Raw genomic sequence first — 18,918 nt, 5'->3', positions numbered from 1 at the left:
GAAAAATATTGGTTTCAGAATGAATTTGTATAAACAATAGTGTCATTACGTTGGTTGACAAGCGGCCTTAAAATCGTCTGCAATTAATTTTAATCGTTCGCAAAAAGTACCCAGAAAGTTGGAACGTGAGGTATTTGGTTACAGTTAAACTGAACGATGGAACTTTCATTCATTTAATATCTGAATTTTCTCGAGCAATTTGTTCATAGTGAAAAATCGAGCGAAGTTTTAGTTTAAGTTCTATAACAAATATACGCTCCCGGTGAGTCTTTCCAATTCCGTTCAATTTGGACATTTGTACCGTAAATTGCACAACAGAAATTGAAGGAATTTTTTGAGAAAAGGCCGCATTAAATTCTCTTGTGTCTCATTGGAGTGTGCCGTTCGAATTTAGTTTTTGTGAAGGAAAGACCAGAGTTAAACACGCCATTACAGCAAACAAACGAGCAAACTCTCACAACTTCAAAATAAAAAAATTGAATTTACTCACAATTACTTTCCTCGCCGTTTACTTAATGAACAGAGGTAAATCTTCGTATATGAATGAATGGTCGATGAGAGTGAATAATACTTTCAGTTAGATCATTGACTGATTTTGAAGAAAATATTGTCGTGACAGTCCTTGCCAAACTAGTTCTGTTGGTTTTCAAATGTTCCTACTCTTTTTTTTCTTGCGCGCTCTCTAATTGACAGGTGTCAGATTGTGACAGATACTTGTAAAAATAATGTTTCAAAGTTTGCTTGGAAGCCTTTTAAATCACCTTTATCGTTACGGAAATGAAAATGTTTCGCTGAGGCATCTCTCTTAAATTTGCATCACCTCTATTTCAACTACCATTTACTCACTCAAAAATTGTTCAGTTTATGGAAGATCTTGCCGTATTTACGGCCATAAATCATTCGCGTTCTTTCAGAAAGAATTTCGTCAAGTTTAAAAACAATAAATATGTTATTTACCGGCTAAGGGTCAGTCCGTATGGTGAAAAACTGTGACCTCGGTCTTGAAAATGCTGCCCTCGGCCTACGGCCTCGGGCAGTATTTTCAAGACCTCGGTCACAGTTTTTCACCATACGGACCTCCCAGCCGGCAAATAACATATATTTACCAGTACAAAAACAGAGTACTCATATCGCAAACCCCAGATCGAACAGTTGACGCCGTTTTCCTTGGAAGCATGCGTGCCGTACGTGACGAAACCGGCTAGTAGCAGCGCGCAAAACCAGGACACTCCGATAATTTGCTTGACTCTGCTTTCGTTCATGCGTGACAGATAATTTAGTGGTGAAGTCACAGCCAAGTATCTGTCTCCGCTGACCACACACAAGTTGTATATGGAGGTGCTGCACAGAATAAAGTTCAGGAATAAATAGAGGTCGCAGGTGAATCGACCAAAAGTCCATCAACCTAGAGATCAAGTAAACTAAAGTAAATAAAAGAACACAGGTTTACCTCCTAACTATTGAAAAAAATTAACGAAAGTAAACGTATTTACAATCTAACCAGCTCTTGCTTGTCTCTCACCATCTACCTCCTTCTCCCTCCTTCCCCTAACCCCGCCTTAACTACCCCTTCCTTCCTTCCTCCCCCTCCCCTTCCCCCCCCGCTTCAAGAACATTTGTCAAGTTTCCCATGACAGCTCAATCGTGTCTCCCATGTGGTGAGAGGTCAAGTCTCAAATCTGTTCCACAACATTTCGTTTTTCACGACTTCCGTTTCTAGGCAAAAATCATACTAGCTATGGGCGATGACTATGCGATAAGTGAAATTTCTTTGAGCGTTTGCAATTAGCAAACAGAATTTCGATCAGCTTTGGCTGTGGTTAAATGGAATCCAAAAAATCGATTCATTGATTTATTATTATTACCTTTTTCTTCTATTAGTTAAGGCGAGCTATTATTTTTCGAGTGTAGGCCACTGAAAAGACACTTTCCAACCGAGCTTTCGTTATTACGGTCAATTTACCTGGAAGTATATTACTGAACCCATCGTTTTTCAAGATGGAGAAACGCTTTTCTGGACAGCCCGGCTTTGATTTATTTTAAAAATTTTGCTCTGGCGAAGGGCGGAAGGACAGTAGCCAATTTGCATTATCAACCGTCTCAGTTGATTGATTGTTTCGATTAAGTAAAATATTTACCTGTATTCTGATAACTAATATGGTAGCCCAAACTTAGCGGCAAAACTAGCAAACCCGTGAGGAAATCAGAAAATGACATGCTGGCCACAAAGTACAGTGACGGGATCTGCACGCGCCGACAAACCCAGACAAGCCGACATATCACAAGGTTACCAACTGTGGCAAGGCATATGACCATGACGAGGAAACTCGCTATGATGATAGTCATTGGACCCCAAGGTGAATGCGGCGCCAGTTCATTCCTCGCGATTGTATTGCTGGAGTTTTCAGCTGTAACATGATTTTGAAGTTGTTGCAGGTTATCCATGATTTCATCTGTGGTGAAAATTAAATCAGTAACGAAGTGAGACGATGGTATCTAAAATGAGAAGGCAAACGTCGAAGAAAGAAAGTTTCAGACGGCCGTGAAGTGTGAACACCTGTAAGTCAATGGAAAGTCTGTGGAAGGATCAGCTGCCTAAAGTTTTTATCAAAGTGCTTCGTAGGTATCGATGAGATTTGTATTCCTTTAAATATTTTTAAACAGCTGCAAGAAATACATCCATATCGGTCTCTTTGTTTGGTCGTCACCTTAGCCGGAGTGTGGGCCGAGTGTGAAATCGAAACAGATAAACACAAACATAATTGCAAATCAGGAAATTTTAATTCAAACCCCTTTGTTATGTATTTACCTAGTGTCGAAAATGAAATGAAGCATTGGATAACGGTGTCAATCGAAAATGAAATGCTTCAAAATACGATCTTTCAATATTTCATCTTCAAAAAACATTCTGTTTCATGAACTTTTGACGTGAGACACTATATTTATCGTTTCGTTCGACCCCAATACTTGACTATGTTTGGACAGATGTTTTTATCCTCGATTTCTCGATCGAATGTCTTGAAACGGAAACGAAAGTAGTCATTAAAGTCCATAAAGCAAAATAGTATGCAAGTATTTTGGATTAAGACGCACGTAAGACAAAAGGAGTTCTCTCTTTCATCCACGTATACGCTCCCTTTCGCGCGCGTTTCATGTGTTATGTCGAACGCCTACTAGGCAGCTTATTAAAACAAAATAAATCAGTACAAAGAACCAAGGGAACCTAAAAGGCGAGTGTTTCTAATTCCACTAACACACCCTATAAAAGAACGAGTAAAGTTTTATTCTTAAAGGGGAAACCAAAGAAATTCCCGTTCTTCAAAAGCGAATAAAAAAAATCGTCGTTTTGGAAATCCGTTAGTTTAGAAAAACAGGTAATTTAGTGGTAACAACTCAGTTGAAAACGTAAATTAGCCACCGTAAAGGGTAAAAAAGAATGTTATCAGACATTTCTGATATCTTCTTTCTTTTCTGCAACTGAGTCTCCATTTCACCTATCACTTAAAAAAGGTTTTCCAAGCATTATGTGAAGCCTCAGTCAAAATTTTGTCGCACTTTTGTTAATATTAGTAATACTAATAGTGACCCATGATTGACAGTTACTGCAGGTTTGCAAACACTTGCTCACCTATTCACCATGCCAGCGATGAGTACATAAGAGTCTAGTGAGTCCTTGCTGTCTGACATTCTCTTGCTAAGAACGAAGAAAACCACTGTTAAACAATGATGTAATGCAATTGATTTATTTGCAAAATAGGCTTGGTGTTTTTGTTTTATTTTTCATGCTGGTTAGGTTGATTCCAAGCATTGAGGGTCTCAACTTCTTACCAAGATCAGCTTATAGCTGAATAAATATAGCATATGTACAAATGTATGTGTAACAGTTTGAAATGAGAGATTGTAAACTTTATTTTAATTCAAGGTAAGCATTATTTTACAAGGACCTCAGTCCTCTGTCTTTTGGTATTCAAGTTTGTTTAGTGCAAACCTTAACTTCATGCACTGGAATAAGCTGCATTTGAATGTAATGATATCATAGATTTACAACAGAGGAAACATAGCATACCCTCACTTTTGAACAAATGCCTTATCTTGCGCACAATGTTTGTTGACATTGAGACATCCCTGTAAGAAACAACCCTCGGTAAGGAAAGACATTTCTAAATTAACAATGGGATTAAAATCTTAAGGTTTCTGTGGCATGATTTGCATAGTTGATCAGCTATCATGTAAAACAGAGTAGAGTCATTTTGGTTTGTTTACAACAGCACACCAATAGGCCACTCACGTTAATATCAACATGTATATACCCATCACTGTTCTCCATACGTCTCTCATTTTACTGATTGAGAGAATTTGTTCAAACATCACAACATTTCATCTTTGGTGGTCATTTCATTCATTCTCGTGATCCTTACATTTGATCAGGCAGTGATATTGTTAGGAGAAATTAGATGCTGGTCACTATTGGGGCTTAAAGGGTTATTCACTGAGGTATGCAGACATGTACATCTATCATGGAATAGTTGGCCAGTAGCAAGGCTAATTACATTGCAGCATTTGTGACAGAATGCTGGTTAAAATTAATCATCATTATTAATAATAACTCTTCCATTAAAAAATCTTTCTCCCTTACAGCTTTAATTCCAGCTTCAAGAACCTTGGCTGGTAAGTATTCTTGATATTCCTTTGTGGATGCTTCACTCACTACAATGAGTATATAAAGTTAAAATGAAATTTTTTTAAAACATTTATTTCAAAAAATCAACCATCAACAACAACAAACAAATCAATAATGTTTCTTTAAGGCATATCATTTTCTTTTGTTTTTCAACTGAGATTTTAGACAAGGGAAATTTGGTTGTCAACACTAAGAACCAAAGTGCAGAACCCATTTCATCATTAGAGTTGGTACAGAAAATGCTCCACTGCCAAGATTTTGTTCCCAATCACCTTCCTCCCTTGGTGTTTGTCATACACTATTTTGCTCACTCTAATCTTCACTTATCAATCTGAAACTAATATCATGGCTTCAAAATTCAATTAGAATATTGAGCACTCCCTGACCTGAAATCATTCCAGCTGTGTAAGCTGTTCCCAAAAATAAGGAAAGGGTGCTCAAGGCTGATAAATTAATTTTTTTAAAATCAAATTTAAGGTGAACTCAGTCTTACCTGATTCATTTGCTTCATTATTTACAGCAGCCAGGGAATAGTACAACTTCAGAATTGATTGAAAAGTGGGATAAAAATTAGTAAGGTAGTCCTCAGTCCTAATGATAAACACTCCAGCTGACTTGTTTCCATACTTTTCTACAATCTGCCAACATACATATAAGAAAATGTTCCCAAAAAACATACACACTTATAACTAGCTGTATTTAAATGAAAATTTTATCCAGTCTGTTTACCTAGATTATAAATTCAATCTGTTGGCTTTAAAAGAGTGACTAACTTTTTGTTTGTCCACACAATATCACACTTGAATCAAACATTACGGTCAAGGTCAATTTGAAATCACAAGTATGATTTCAGACCAAAATTGCATGACATGAGGATCAATTACCACTTTATAACATCTATTTTGAAATCAACCAAATACAGGACTTAGTCAGTTCAAATAGTTTATTAATGCAATACTGAGCTGGTTTGAAATTGAATTCATCCATTTTTTGGCAGGAAAAAATAAGAGTTTTGAAAACAAAAGTTGCAAAATTTGCTATGTAAAGGGCATGAAGGGTTCATCATAAAAGTCACCAAAGGGGAAGCCCCCATCACATTACATAGTTGTCATATTTTTCTTCCAAATTACTGACCATTTTGAGAAATAATTTATATGTGGGTGCAAATTTCAGAGATGATTAAGCCTAATTACAGAATCTAACAAAGATGCAATTCCTAAATCAACTTCTATATTGTATATTAAGGATTTTAAATCAATATACAAATAAAACTTGGACATTGCTGAGAAACCAAATTGTTGGTGTTCTACTACATCATGCACAAAGGAAATGGAGCTATACATGTACGGTGTATATGTTACCTGCTCGTCTTCTGTTAAGATGACAAGGGGCATAGCTTGGTTTAAATGATTATAATAATACCATTGTAAATGCACCTTCAAAGAAAAAGGAACCCCTCTTGAGTATGGAGATAAAAAAAAAATCAACAAAACAAAAGTCAAGGCTTACTAGAAAACTTTGTACATTAAATGAATATGAAAAGATAATAAAAAAAATAATGTTGTGGTTTGAATTGTTTTTTTTGGGCATTTTCTTTTTCTTATAGAAGTTCTGACTGCAAAAATTATTGCTGTGCCTTGAAAGCTTATGAAATCACTCTGCTGTCAAAACTGACAAGTTTTTTTTTTAAACAAAATTTTTAATAATTGACCATACTTCTCATCTTGAGTGAAAAAAAAAACAACAACAACAACAAAAAATAAAAAGTCACATATTTTATATCAGTCTATGTCCTCAACATAGCTTCACCTCCATTGCCAATTTCCAAAGTCTTCCTGGGCTCCCTGGGAACATAGGCCCCATCACAGAACTCATTACTGAATATGATGCTCTACTACCTGTTATCGTTCACAATATCTTTTAGTTTTCTCCCTCCTTGAGGCTGGACCTATGAAAACATTTACAGAAGTGCTTCAGGTACAAGTGCAGTGATTGACTTATAATTAATTAAACACTTATCTGCTACAAAATATCCATCTACATTCTGCAAAATACACAAAAAGGTGTTCTGTGCTTACATAATTGACCACGGTTTCAAAAAAAAATTACTCCTTGAAGTTCTGCACTCTCAAATATTTCAAGAAACCTGAAATAAAACACCAAAGAATGATAACTCAAGGAAATTAACCACATAGTTTGGCTTAATTGTGTGTTGTTCTTGTCCTGACACAATTATTTATACTTCATTTTTTTTTAAATTCAAAACTTGAATGTCCTCACCGTTCAACCATCACATCAGTGCTTGTAATTAACTATTAGTAAATTCTTGCAAACTAAAATACCTGAGGATCTAAGGATATCAATTTGAATTCCAAATCAAACCTCGTCAAATGCCCAGTGCCTGTTTGCGGAGCATGGGCATTTGCAAAGCATTTGTGGTTTCTTTTCTTTCTCACCATCCTTTTCACACAGTGACTGTAGAATCACCGGTAAAAGTGAAGAACAGTTCCCAAAGATACTGTCAGCCAACTGTCGGCCAACAGTTGGCTGACCATCGGCCGACAGACGGCCTAGAGATGGTCAACCGTTGGCCAACAGTTGACCAGCAGTTGGCCGTCTGTTGGTGACCTGTTGGCAATGTGTTACTAATACCCTTAATACCTTTGATGGATGGCTGTCAGGAAAAAGTTTAAGCCTCAAGAAAAGCATAGCTTCGGAAGGCTCATGCGATATGTCAGGGCATAATACTTGGACCCCCACAAGTATTTTTCGAGTTAGTAACCAAAAAAAGCTGGCTACAGTTTTGAAAGATTCAACTTCATACTACAATCGACTACTAACTTCTACAAAGCCTTCGTCTCAAATGCTATCTTGCGCCATAGTTTTATTTCATCAAAGAACTGCTCGCACAATGAAGTATGGTGTTATACGGAAATATTGCCGAAAGGTTTACTCTGCACAAGTCTAACAACGCTTAGGCCAAGATCAGTTAAAGTGCGGTAAACAAACTCAACTTACCTGGCAATCAGGAACAACGTAATGAGTCAGTGATATAGAAAGCAAAGTTCCGTTGCCTAAATAACGAATTAAATTAAAGTGTGTGATACTGAACTACATTATGCTGTAACTAAGATAACAACTTCCAAAGATTGGCTGTAGCTTACTCTGCTTGCAAACGCTTACTTACCTTGTTCGCAAACTGCACAAACTTCACTGCGGCAAGGAACATCTTTCTGCAAATAGTGTTCCCGCACAACATCAAGAGGTCGGCCTGTTTTCGTTTTTAACCTTAGTGGCTTATTAGTTTTGATCATATTTCGGCGTTCATGGATATGAAACAACGGTCATTTTTAAAGTGAAACTACAACTTGAAGTCGGCGCCATTTTGTTGATTACATATCCCAACAGCACTTGCTAGTTAAACTTTTGATTAGTATCCAGTTACCTCGATACCTCGGTCGCAAACAATTACTAAATGCGCATTGGTCAGTTGAATTGTGGTTACATCTGGTATTTCCTCGCTTTAATATAAGTTCGCATGTTGTTGGAACCGACAGGTTCCGATGAAAATACGTTTGCAAAGTCGTTGCTTGTAATAAGGTAGTTGAGATCCATTAAAAGGCTCTCAACAAGTGGATAAATCGTTTGAGGCATGGACAGCCCTCCATTACAGTAGACCTCACTTGATACTTTGTTTGTGAAGCAGCGTTTGCTCTACTGTGCTGTGCACTTGTGCTTTAATACTAAATGTTACCTAGTTCATATTTTGGTATACCTGGTAGTTGAAACGTACTTTTAAACCTATTAATTTCGTTATTGTGTGTGCGTGTTTTTTTTTCCAGTTACCACTGAAAGGCCCTAATCTATTTTTACTTTGACCACTTCTGTAATTTTCGAGCTTGTGGCCAAAGGAAGAGGACCAGAGGTTTCAAAGATATAACTCTTTTTTATTTATTAAATATCAATCAAGGGTCGCCATTTTGACACGAAGCTAACGAAAATTATTGTCGTTGTTATAAATTCGCTCGCGCTTAAATGACAGTGCCTTAAATTGAATCTGATTGGTTTATCATATCGCGCGCGCTTGACTCTCTTTTGTTATGTCACAATCTGCACAATCCATTCGCATGAAAATACTGTCCAGAGAGACTTATATTTCAAAGTGCGTAAACTTTGTTCACATATAACCCAGCAAAAGCTTAAAATGGGTTCTGCTTTAAGTTCATACAAATCCAAAAGAAGAGATAAGAAAGAATACAAGAGGTGAGTAAACATTTTTCTTCCGCTTGAAGGAAAACATTCAGATGCACTTGCGACTCGATTTTGTTTTCCATGGACATTGATCACATCGTCTATCTTGTTCAAATTTGTATTTTTTTTTTCCGTCGAGTAGGAAACTGAGAGAGCAACTGAAAGGAGCACAAGAACACATAGCTCGTCTCCAGGAACAACTTCAGTGTGAAAATGAGTAAGTTGATTCGAGTAATGTTTGCTGGGGTGGCTGATTCTTTCTCGATTAAACTTCGCTTCTTTGAATTTCTCCCTTAGTTACCTAATCGTAAAAACCGAGTAGAGAGTCCATATGCTCTAGTTATGTAAATGTCTTTAGCTAGGAGGGCTTCATCTGGGTTATTCCGACAAAAAGAGAGGGACCAGTATTTCTAGCTCTTGGTAGACGCAAAGAAAGTGGATAATTTGTTCTATCTGAGACCTTTTCTCAGCTTTTTCTTTTCTTCAGAGTTTTATCTTGTAAACCTAAAAATTAGTACTTGCTAGTGCAATTCACCGTTATTGTTCATTACTTGTGTGGGCTAATTATTCTTGTTCGTTCTCTTTTGACATTTTATATAGATTACTTGAGGCCTTTCAAAGGTCACACATCGCCCCCAACGTAGGGCATGGAACACAGAAATATCAAGCAGCCACTGAAATGATGAAAGAAGTTGAAGCTTTGGAGCGAAAGCTTTTCTTTGAGCAAGTTGCTCTGAATGTTACAGAAAATAGATGTGACTTTCTGGATAACAACTACCGGTAACTAAATTGCTGTTTAATAACCGTACACTATGGCGTTCTTAAAAGGTTAAATCCGAAGTTTTAATTCTTCACACTAAAAGATTGTGAGTTCTCAAATAACTCTATAACAGTCCTCGGTCAGCGCATGGAGATTGGCAAGTAAGGAGGGAGGGGGAGGGAGGGGGAAAACGAAAGCTAGTGCTCTCAAATAGGGCAAATCAGGAAAAAAATCACTTCAGGCTGTAAATATCTTTTATCTCTTTTTACAGTCTTCTTCACGACAATGAGACGAACCTTTACTGGCAGAAGTCATCCTGTCAAACAAACCTGGAGGCCTTGAAAAAGAAACAGGAGGCCATTCAGTTCAGTCGATTCAAAGACGAGAATCCGCTGGAACAGTGGGTGGTCTGCTCGCTTCCAAATCTTTACTTCGGAAGAGTTGAAACCCTATCATCATGGCATTAGTGTTCTTTTAGTTTAAAAAATTGAAAATGAAAACAGTGTACTGCCTTTTTTTTCTTAGATATTCTGAATGTAAACATTTGTACTATGCCGTAGCTGAATCTTCTAGGCATATGATGCAATGACACTTTTTATTGAAATATCCAATAGAAATTTAATAAACTTATGATGATTTTTTGTTCGAGGTGATGTAGTAGTTATCTGGCCCTATTGAGAGTGAATTAAAAGGCCTATCCTCAAATGAATTTGACACACTTGAATTTGAAGGTCACCAACCGCAACACAATGGTGATTTATAATAATTAGATGATTCTTCCTAATCAGGAGCCCATTCAGTCAAGATTCGTGGTTTAACTTTCAGTAGAAACATCATAGCGATGAACACCATTACGTCGTGAACTCTGCGGAAGATTTCAGAGTTAAAGCATTTTTATTTAAGTGTTTTTATTCCGTCTCCAAAGTGAGATCTTAATTCAAAATAGGAGAAGGAGATAAATAATTTTACAATGGAAGGGAAAAATGTTTGGTGCCACTCATACACTTGACACTCGACACGTGGCGTACGTGAGCTCTTATGACCGTCATTGTTATCAGTGTAAGGTCCAACTTCTGCGCCTATAAATTTCGTGTGAACGTAACGCCCCTTAAAAAAATCATCAAACAAGTGCATTGAGATAGAGTAAATGACTAAGAGTAAGAGACTTTGATATACTCGATACAATGTTTTCGTAGACTGATGTTTTTTTTCATTGTGTTTCCCTGGAAACGAGATTTTCCACGTCAGTTCGCATCACGAACACCATAACTATCCTATAAAAGAAAACTTGAAATACCCAGATGCACGTTCCTTATGAAGTTTCTTACATTCAGTCACTTTTACCGACACAAAAACGCAGGTTTCACCTTTTGTACTCTTGTTCACTTGAGTCTTTAAACAATGGATAACTGAGGGGTAAAGCTCGTTGCTTTCATTTTTCAAACTCCAATAAGTATCCGAGCACATTTTCACACCAGTTGGAGAGGTAGTTGTTTATTCTTGATAGAAGTTGATATGAGTATCATTACGCCTTTATTCATTGGATCCGTTTCAGATATTGACCGCAGCTATGGGAATAATTACTCGACTTTCTGTTGTCAGGGGAATAATACTGCTGAAGATATGCAAACTTATATAAAAGTATTGGCGCCCACCTTTTCCCCCACAGTGAATATGTTCCAAACAAGTTTTAATTTATTTACAGCATTAACTGTCTTTGGAAAATTATTTTTAATGAGGTGTCTCTATCATCTACCAGTAGATCAAGTAAATATAACGCGAGTTATCATCTATAGTGCCACGTAGAAAATAGACCACTGATGAACTGTAGGTGTTGTAACTGTTTCATTGCTCATTCGATCGAAACCTGTTTCAAAGGCTAAACCGAAGAGGCTCTTGTATTTGTGTTGCCCTTTGTCGCGGTAGATACGTGAACTCGGAACTGAGGCAGCACTGTGAAAATGCCACTATTCCCCTTTTTTTTAAGCTGTAAAAAGCCCCAAAATGGTCTTTATAAAGTCTCCAACTCAAGGCCGACTCCGCTCTGCCACTATCTCTCAAAAGGTAGAATACATTTACAGTTAAAAGTCTCGGACAATGCCTTCCTTATCTCGGAATTGAAAAAGCCGTATATGAATGGATTCAGTGCACTGTTGCAGTATAAAAGGATGATGGAGGAGTGTCTGATAAGACCCGGAACAGGTGAGATTGAATCTGTTAAGAGAATCACGACAAATGGTGTCCAGGAAATCAGAAAAGTACATGTGACAATGAGAAACGTTTTGAATATTTTGATCTCCCGTTTCAGTCGTGCTCTTTGATTAGTTTTCTTAGGTGCTCCTTCTGGACTCAGGGCGTTCTCCGTAAACGTCGAAACAGGAGCCAGCGATGTCTCTTGCACGTGTATTCTGGTCATATGAGCATGCGCAATGAGAAACACCTTCATATTCACGAATACAAGAAAAAATACCGGTAGAATATAAGCTATTACCAGTACAAAAACAGAGTACTCATATCGCAAACCCCAGATCGAACAGTTGACGCCGTTTTCCTTGGAAGCATGCGTGCCGTACGTGACGAAACCGGCTAGTAGCAGCGCGCAAAACCAGGACACTCCGATAATTTGCTTGACTCTGCTTTCGTTCATGCGTGACAGATAATTTAGTGGTGAAGTCACAGCCAAGTATCTGTCTCCGCTGACCACACACAAGTTGTATATGGAGGCGCTGCACAGAATAAAGTTCAGGAATAAATAGAGGTCGCAGGTGAATCGACCAAAAGTCCATCGACCTAGAGATCAAGTAAACTAAAGTAAATAAAAGAAGACAGGTTTGTCTCCTAACTATTAATTAAAATTAACGAAAGTAAACGTATTTACAATCTAACCAGCTCTTGCTTGTCTCTGACCATCTACCTCCTCCTCCCTCCTTCCCCTAACCCCGCCTCAACTACCCCTTCCTTCCTTCCTCCCCCTCCCCTTCCCCCCCCCCCCCGCTTCAAGAACATTTGTCAAGTTTCCCATGACAGCTCAATCGTGTCTCCCATGTGGTGAGAGGTCAAGTCTCAAATCTGTTCAACATCATCTCGTTTTTCACGACTTCCGTTTGTGGGGAAAAATCATACTAGCAATGGGCGATGACTATGCGATAAGTGAAATTTCTTTGAGCGTTTGCAATTAGCAAACATAATTTCGATCAGCTTTGGCTCAACAAATCGGTGGATCGATTTATCATTATCATCTTTTTATTCTATCAGTTAAGGCGAGCTTTCATCCCACGCTATTGTTGAACCCATTGTTTTTTCAAGATAGAGAAACGCTTTTTTGGACAGTCCGGCTTTGATTTACTTTAAAAATTTTTCTCTGGCGAAGGGCGGAAGGACAGTAGCCAATTTGCATTATCAACTGTCTCAGTTGATGAAACCAGATTATCTTGCGTGAATATCCCCCGCTAACACAGCACCAGGGTTTCTTAGAAACCTACCTCCCTTCTCTTAAATTTGTGTTGTCTATTTTCGATTAAGTAAAATATTTACCTGTATTCTGATAACTAATGTGGTAGCCCAAACTTAGCGGCAAAACCAGCAAACCCGTGAGGAAATCAGAAAATGACATGCTAGCCACAAAGTATAGTGACGGGATCTGCATGCGCCGACAAACCCAGACAAGTCGACATACCACAAGATTACCAACTGTGGCAAGGCATATCACCATGACGAGGAAACTCGCTATGATGATAGTCATTGGACCCCAAGGTGAATGCGGCGCCAGTTCATTCCTCGCGATTGTATTGCTGGAGTTTTCAGCACTAACGTGATTTTGAAGTTGTTGCAGGTTATCCATGATTTCATCTGTGGTGAAAATTAAATCAGCAAAGAAGTGAGACGATAGTGTCTAAAATGAGAAGGCAAACATTGAAGAAAAAAAGTTTGAGTCGGCCGTGAAGTGTGAACACCTGTAAGCCAATGGAAATTCTGTGGAAGGATCAGCTGCCTGATGTTGTTATCAAAGTGCTTCGTAGGTGTCGATGAGATTCGTATTCCCTTAAATATTTTTAAATAGCTGCAACAAATACATCCATATCGGTCTCTTTGTTTGGTCGTCACCTTAGCTGGAGTGTGGGCCGAGTGTGACATCGAAACAGCTAAACCCAAACATAATTGCAAATCAGGAAATTTTGATTCAAACCCCTTATTATGAACTTACCTAGTGTCGAAAATAAAATGAAGCTTTGGATTACGATGTCAAACGAAAATGAAATGCTTTAAAATATCATCTTTCAATATTTCATCTTCAAAAAAACCTTCTGTATAAATAACTTTTGACGTGAAAGTCCCTAGAGACACTATATTTCTCGTTTCGTTTGACCCAAATGTTTGACTATGAACTTTAGTTAGAGGACTTTGGTAAGAGCATCTGCACTTAAGAAAGCTCTCCGCACTCGAAATGGCTCTCGTGTTAGACAAATATGCTGAGATGAAACATTAGGATAAAATACATTTTTTTAAAAGCAAACTACTCCAGGAGCAAATCTCGCTCATTTTTTAAAGGAAACTTCAATCTGTTGTGCATAGATTCTCCTACAAAGACAAAATCTAGCGTTACAGCTCGCAATAGTTTTGTGGATCAAATAGTTTCGATAAAACCTTACTAAAGAATGTAGGTCAGTCGAAAATCTGGAAAAGGTGGAAGATCCTTGAAATTTTCCCATTACCCTCTTGGACCAATTCTTTAAATAGTAATGTAGGGTGAAAGCTATGTCATCTGTGAGTGAATCATCAATTTCTTTTTAACGACTGAAAGAGGTTTTTCTTTTCGCAAACATATTTTATTCGTTTTCCAACATATCAAAGTCAAGTGTTGAGATGGTTATGTAATAAATATTGTTGTTATGTAACAGCACACGGCATGCAGCATGTGGGGTCGAGGGATTCCAATGTCCAGAGCCCCGCTCTTTTTTTTGCTGTTAAATCTAGTATTATAATGGAATCTTATCATAATGTAACTATTTACTCTGCAGGGAAATGTACACTACTCCTTAAAATTTTGAAAACAGCGTTTTCTTCCCAAAGGTTTGCTGTACACAGAGAAAAACGAATGAATCTTTTTTTGTTTACACGACGCTGAATAAATTCGAAATCACAACAATATTGCCGCTGTCATCCTCGAGCGTGCGCATAATTTGAGAAGTGATGTTTCCTATCGCTCCGTTTATGAACTGGATTGTTGTGTTCGGTTTGTTTTAGCGAAGAAAAAAGATACGCGTTAACAAATTCATCCCGTTTGAGGAGTGCTCCAATTTGTTGAAATTTCATCCGAACTTGTGTGGACGAGAGACAAACGGGTACCCGTAACAAATAAAGTGGCGTTTTAAAGTTTTTTTAGGCCTAGCAAAGATGGAGCATAAATTTCCACAGCGTTTGAAGCATTCGTTCTCTCACCCCAGCTTCCCTTTTCTTACCCGCCTTTGTTTCCTTCAAGGAATTTCTGTTTCAGTCTTGTGGTCATCATATCGCCCCTATCCTTTGGATCATGCCTAGTCTGCTATGAAATAGCAGATAAATCAATTATTTATCAGAAGATTCGCTCTAGACCTTTGCGCGTATTCAGTTTATTGCAGTTCAAGCTGAGGGTCCAAACTGTAATAAACAGTCACCGAGTGTGGATAATGCAACCCACAGTTCAAAAAGTTCCTTATTTAAAGGAAGAGGTCTTAAATGAACGGATATTGAGCATTGCGTATTGCACAATTGTCCGGTAGAATCTTCACGCACAATTTGAAAAATTAGTTGCGATTGTTGAATTTCCTTTCCCCCGTCTATTTAATGCCATCCCTTTTTACTTTCATTAGACATTTTCGTCGCTTCTCAGGAACTTATTTTAACAAATTATGTCTTCAATTTCACTGGTCTAACGAGTATAGATATAACATGGTTACGATGAAAAAAATATCGGAGATTGCGTTAGTAACTCTACATATAGTGAGCAAGGACAATCACATTGAGAGCGAGACGTAAGAAGCGCATATATGTCCTCTTTAAATGTCTAAGACAATTTCGTAATGTACCTGACTAGGGCTCTCTTTTTAATGCTTATTTACCGAAAGTTTCCCGTTACTATTACACTAGAGTACTGTTAATTATTGAGGAATATCGGCCGGTAAGATATGACTTTCCAGCTAATTTCTTAACTTTAATTCCTTCCTGACATACCTAAGCTGCGTTTCACGACGTATTTCACTGTGGGAAATGTACGCTAGACACGAAGGAAAAGGTGTTTACGAGTCTCTAATTACACATATTTTTAGACCTCCCTGAAAGCTTACACCTTTGGTGGTAAGACTAATGCCTATTTATTAAGAGCACAAGGGCAGAAGCGATCATAATATTTCCTCTTCATGCGCACGGCTGCAGCAAAGCCTACGCAGTAGACACAAACAGATGTTGTGTGAAAACTATGATCAATTATTAAAATTAAAATCAGAGACAAAAGAAGGCCTATTTACTCTGACTCGGTAGGATCTTTAAAAGGAACAACAAAGTGCTGTCTAAATTTTAACGGGTGTTTGTGTTTTTTGGATATAAAAGCCATCAACCAGAGAATGAATCAAATTCACTCTCGCGCGTGCACAGAAACATGGAGTTGGTTTTCTAAAAATAGAAAAAAGATTTTTTTTCTTAACAACTTTAATATCTCTATGCTTCAAGGTGCGGAAGAGATTTTAAAATCGAAGGGAAATTATTCACTTTATCTCATTAGGTCAGTATAGCTTTCAAACCAAAACTAAGAAAACTTATTTAATTCAATGAGAAAAGGTGAATTTTAGTGCTCAAGAGGCAAAGAACGAGAGAAATTATTTACATTTGAAATTAAACAACAATGTGATATTTAAAGTTTCAAAAGTACAAGCGCTTGCTTCAATTAGAATATTTATTTCATCTTGGTTGGCTGTTGTCTCAATATTTTTAATTAACCACACGTTGCTGTGTTTCTAAGAGGTGAACAAAGCCGCATAGAAATGGTAATCGGAAAGTTCACCTGCAATAAATAAAATTATTTTACAGTAGAGTGATTATTAATATAAAGCGCACAAACGTAAGTGAAGGGCTGAATTAGAACGCTCCCTTTTTCAGTTCATGGACTGATAAAGATGATCTTGCTTTCCATGTTTTTCTCTCCTCCTCTAAAGAATCTAAATTCGTATGCTAATTGTAAGATCTGCTTGCCTTCATCCATGTCCAATCAATAGAGCGTTTGAACGTCACAGGTAGATATATGGTGTGGATCACTTTCAACACAGCTTTTAAATGACAAATTTAAAACCTTGTTGCCCTGTGGATTATGAATGATCTTTCATACAAAGGTGATCTGATTGGGGATTCTTACTATGCTGAAGTATAGATTGTTGCAAGCCTTAAATTGGATCATAGACTTTTTCCTTCTACGAGCTAGATTTATCACAAGTTAATTTTGGTGTGCGATTGAAGGAAAAAAAAAGACATCACCTCGAATCAAATTACACCCCAATTTTTTTCATCCTATATTTAGCTTTCTGAACTGATTTTGATATCTCGAGAAGATGGATATTGGATTATCGGTCAACTAACGGACGTAGTGAGGAGATGAGTAGGTTTTTCTCTTTTTGATTTTAATCTTTGGAAAAACAAAACAATCAAATTCGTTGGCATAAATGTATTAAAGAAGAGACATATTGGAGTATCTTAAATTATCTGAAGTGGACTAAAAAACAACAAATAAGAGCTAAATGTTTTCAAGAACAGGTGCAACAGAATGGAACACTTAATAACACGAAATTACTTTGAAAACAATGTAGCTTTTTTTCATTCTAGAATAGAACAATAAGCCAGAAGCAATTTTGAAGCTCAAGAGAAGTGTAATGGGCTTGTTGAAAGGGCTCTAGACTTTCTACCGCGCATGGTCATGAAAATAACCTCTAACGAGCATGAATTGAATACATCCTCTCTGCTTGTCGAATCAAATCAAATTTCCTTTTCACCAAAAACTATTTAGTCTCTCGAAAATTACCGGAAGACAGGAAAAAACTCAACTGGTCTAAATTACACTGAAGTGTAACGATCGTTCAGTACATTATGAATCTGTATGGATTGCAAATAATTTTTCAAGGAACCAAATTTACCTGCATGCTCTAACGAACGTATGAATTAAAAACATGCTCAGAAACGGCGTTTGAAACGGTTTTGACGCAAAGTAAGATTTTATCACGGTTTTCTCTGTATCTCCAATTTAGCCGCTATCTTCCAGTAATGAAGACATCTTCATTTTTCTCTTTAAAAATTTCACTCTCTTTCCCGACTTAAGAGTACTGAAGCCTGGTACTTGCTCAAAACGTAAAACGATTCAAGTTAAATTCTTTGAAACCATTAAAAAAGTTACTCAGAGTGTGCTAGAGTCAGAACAAAATGTAGTTAAGATTGGCCTGGCTGTTATTTATTTACTCGACATGGGTATCATTCAAGTAGCATCCAGTTTGATTTTACCTTTAGAGGATAATAGTAATATTTACCTCTGAGTCAATCCAATTTATTTTCGACGCAGGACGAATTGAATACTCAAAAACAGTGTTACACTTCGCCGGTTATCTCGGATGCGCTCTTAACGGTATGGACTTGTTGAAAGTGCTTCGTATCGCATGGAAAAAGGGTCAGTCGAGTTAAAAAAAATCCGTTAATGATACTATCAATCGGACAGAGTTGAATTGGACAAACTTTGTATTTTCTGAAAAACTTACCGGTCCTGATCTGAAGGTTTGCGACTCCGTATCAGACAGATAAAAGTCAAATATACATTGACTCAGTCTGCGTTTAGCAAATTGACAAATGTTTTGCTAAGTCTGCTGAGTCAGATAATATAAAAGGCTTTTTTTAGCGCAAAACCTCGTGATACGCCATTTAAGGAGTGCACCGGAAAATAAATGGTTACCACCAAAACAAAAAGGTAGCTTTTAGATTAATTTGAATGAATCACTTTGACCTGTCAACAATCGACGTCTTTACATCTGAAACAAAAGACCTTCGAATCCTACACAAGGTAAGTGTCAAAGGCCATACAAAATGTTAAAATCTTATTTTAGCTTTTAGTCCGAGTCGAAAAGCTTTTCCAGCACTTACAAATAAGAGAGCAGAGACAAAAGCGAGATAAACCACAACGTAATTTCAAAGAAACGTGATTCGAGAAACTTCACCTACC

The 18,918-nt window shown here is 37.4% G+C and overlaps 3 protein-coding genes across 9 annotated transcripts; 1 reads left to right on the top strand and 2 right to left on the bottom strand.

Moving 5' to 3' along the window:
* Positions 1–1,096: 1,096 nt before the first annotated feature.
* On the bottom strand, positions 1,097–7,973 carry LOC113680793 (DIS3-like exonuclease 1). Of its 3 annotated transcripts, none has more exons than XR_016185858.1 (8): positions 6,491–6,705; positions 6,043–6,117; positions 5,175–5,319; positions 4,637–4,707; positions 4,073–4,125; positions 3,629–3,694; positions 2,139–2,453; positions 1,097–1,405 (listed from the first exon to the last, which is right to left on the bottom strand). XR_016185858.1 is itself a non-coding variant. In XM_089203828.1 (8 exons), the coding sequence occupies exons 2-8, from the start codon at positions 6,554–6,556 to the stop codon at positions 1,126–1,128; spliced, it is 756 nt and encodes a 251-aa protein (XP_089059954.1). In that variant the 5' UTR covers positions 6,557–6,629; positions 7,869–7,973; the 3' UTR covers positions 1,109–1,125. The 3 variants fall into 3 exon arrangements, 2 of the variants coding, with proteins under 2 accessions (XP_089059954.1, XP_089059955.1); XM_089203828.1 differs by lacking the exon at positions 2,139–2,453 and adding an exon at positions 7,869–7,973 and having other exon boundaries at positions 1,109–1,405; positions 6,491–6,629; XM_089203829.1 differs by lacking the exon at positions 1,097–1,405 and having other exon boundaries at positions 2,332–2,453; positions 3,587–3,694.
* Positions 7,974–8,722: 749 nt separating this feature from the next.
* On the top strand, positions 8,723–10,336 carry LOC113680812 (uncharacterized). Its single transcript, XM_089203832.1, has 4 exons — positions 8,723–8,944; positions 9,075–9,149; positions 9,533–9,712; positions 9,964–10,336. The coding sequence occupies exons 1-4, from the start codon at positions 8,886–8,888 to the stop codon at positions 10,157–10,159; spliced, it is 510 nt and encodes a 169-aa protein (XP_089059958.1). The 5' UTR covers positions 8,723–8,885; the 3' UTR covers positions 10,160–10,336.
* Positions 10,337–10,567: 231 nt separating this feature from the next.
* LOC149046676 (dopamine receptor D4-like) lies at positions 10,568–18,645 on the bottom strand. 5 transcript variants are annotated; one of them, XM_089203822.1, is made up of 3 exons: positions 18,461–18,645; positions 13,227–13,541; positions 10,568–12,482 (listed from the first exon to the last, which is right to left on the bottom strand). In XM_089203822.1, the coding sequence occupies exons 2-3, from the start codon at positions 13,531–13,533 to the stop codon at positions 11,743–11,745; spliced, it is 1,047 nt and encodes a 348-aa protein (XP_089059948.1). In that variant the 5' UTR covers positions 13,534–13,541; positions 18,461–18,645; the 3' UTR covers positions 10,568–11,742. The 5 variants fall into 5 exon arrangements, with proteins under 5 accessions (XP_089059948.1, XP_089059949.1, XP_089059950.1 ...); XM_089203823.1 differs by lacking the exon at positions 18,461–18,645 and adding an exon at positions 15,152–15,219; XM_089203824.1 differs by lacking the exon at positions 18,461–18,645 and adding an exon at positions 15,132–15,150.
* Positions 18,646–18,918: the final 273 nt, after the last annotated feature.

This window comes from Pocillopora damicornis, chromosome 4, assembly GCF_964200805.1.
Source record: "Pocillopora damicornis chromosome 4, jaPocDami1.2, whole genome shotgun sequence".
Taxonomy (NCBI): Eukaryota; Metazoa; Cnidaria; class Anthozoa; order Scleractinia; family Pocilloporidae; genus Pocillopora; species Pocillopora damicornis.
This window is presented reverse-complemented; position numbering and strand designations above follow the sequence as displayed.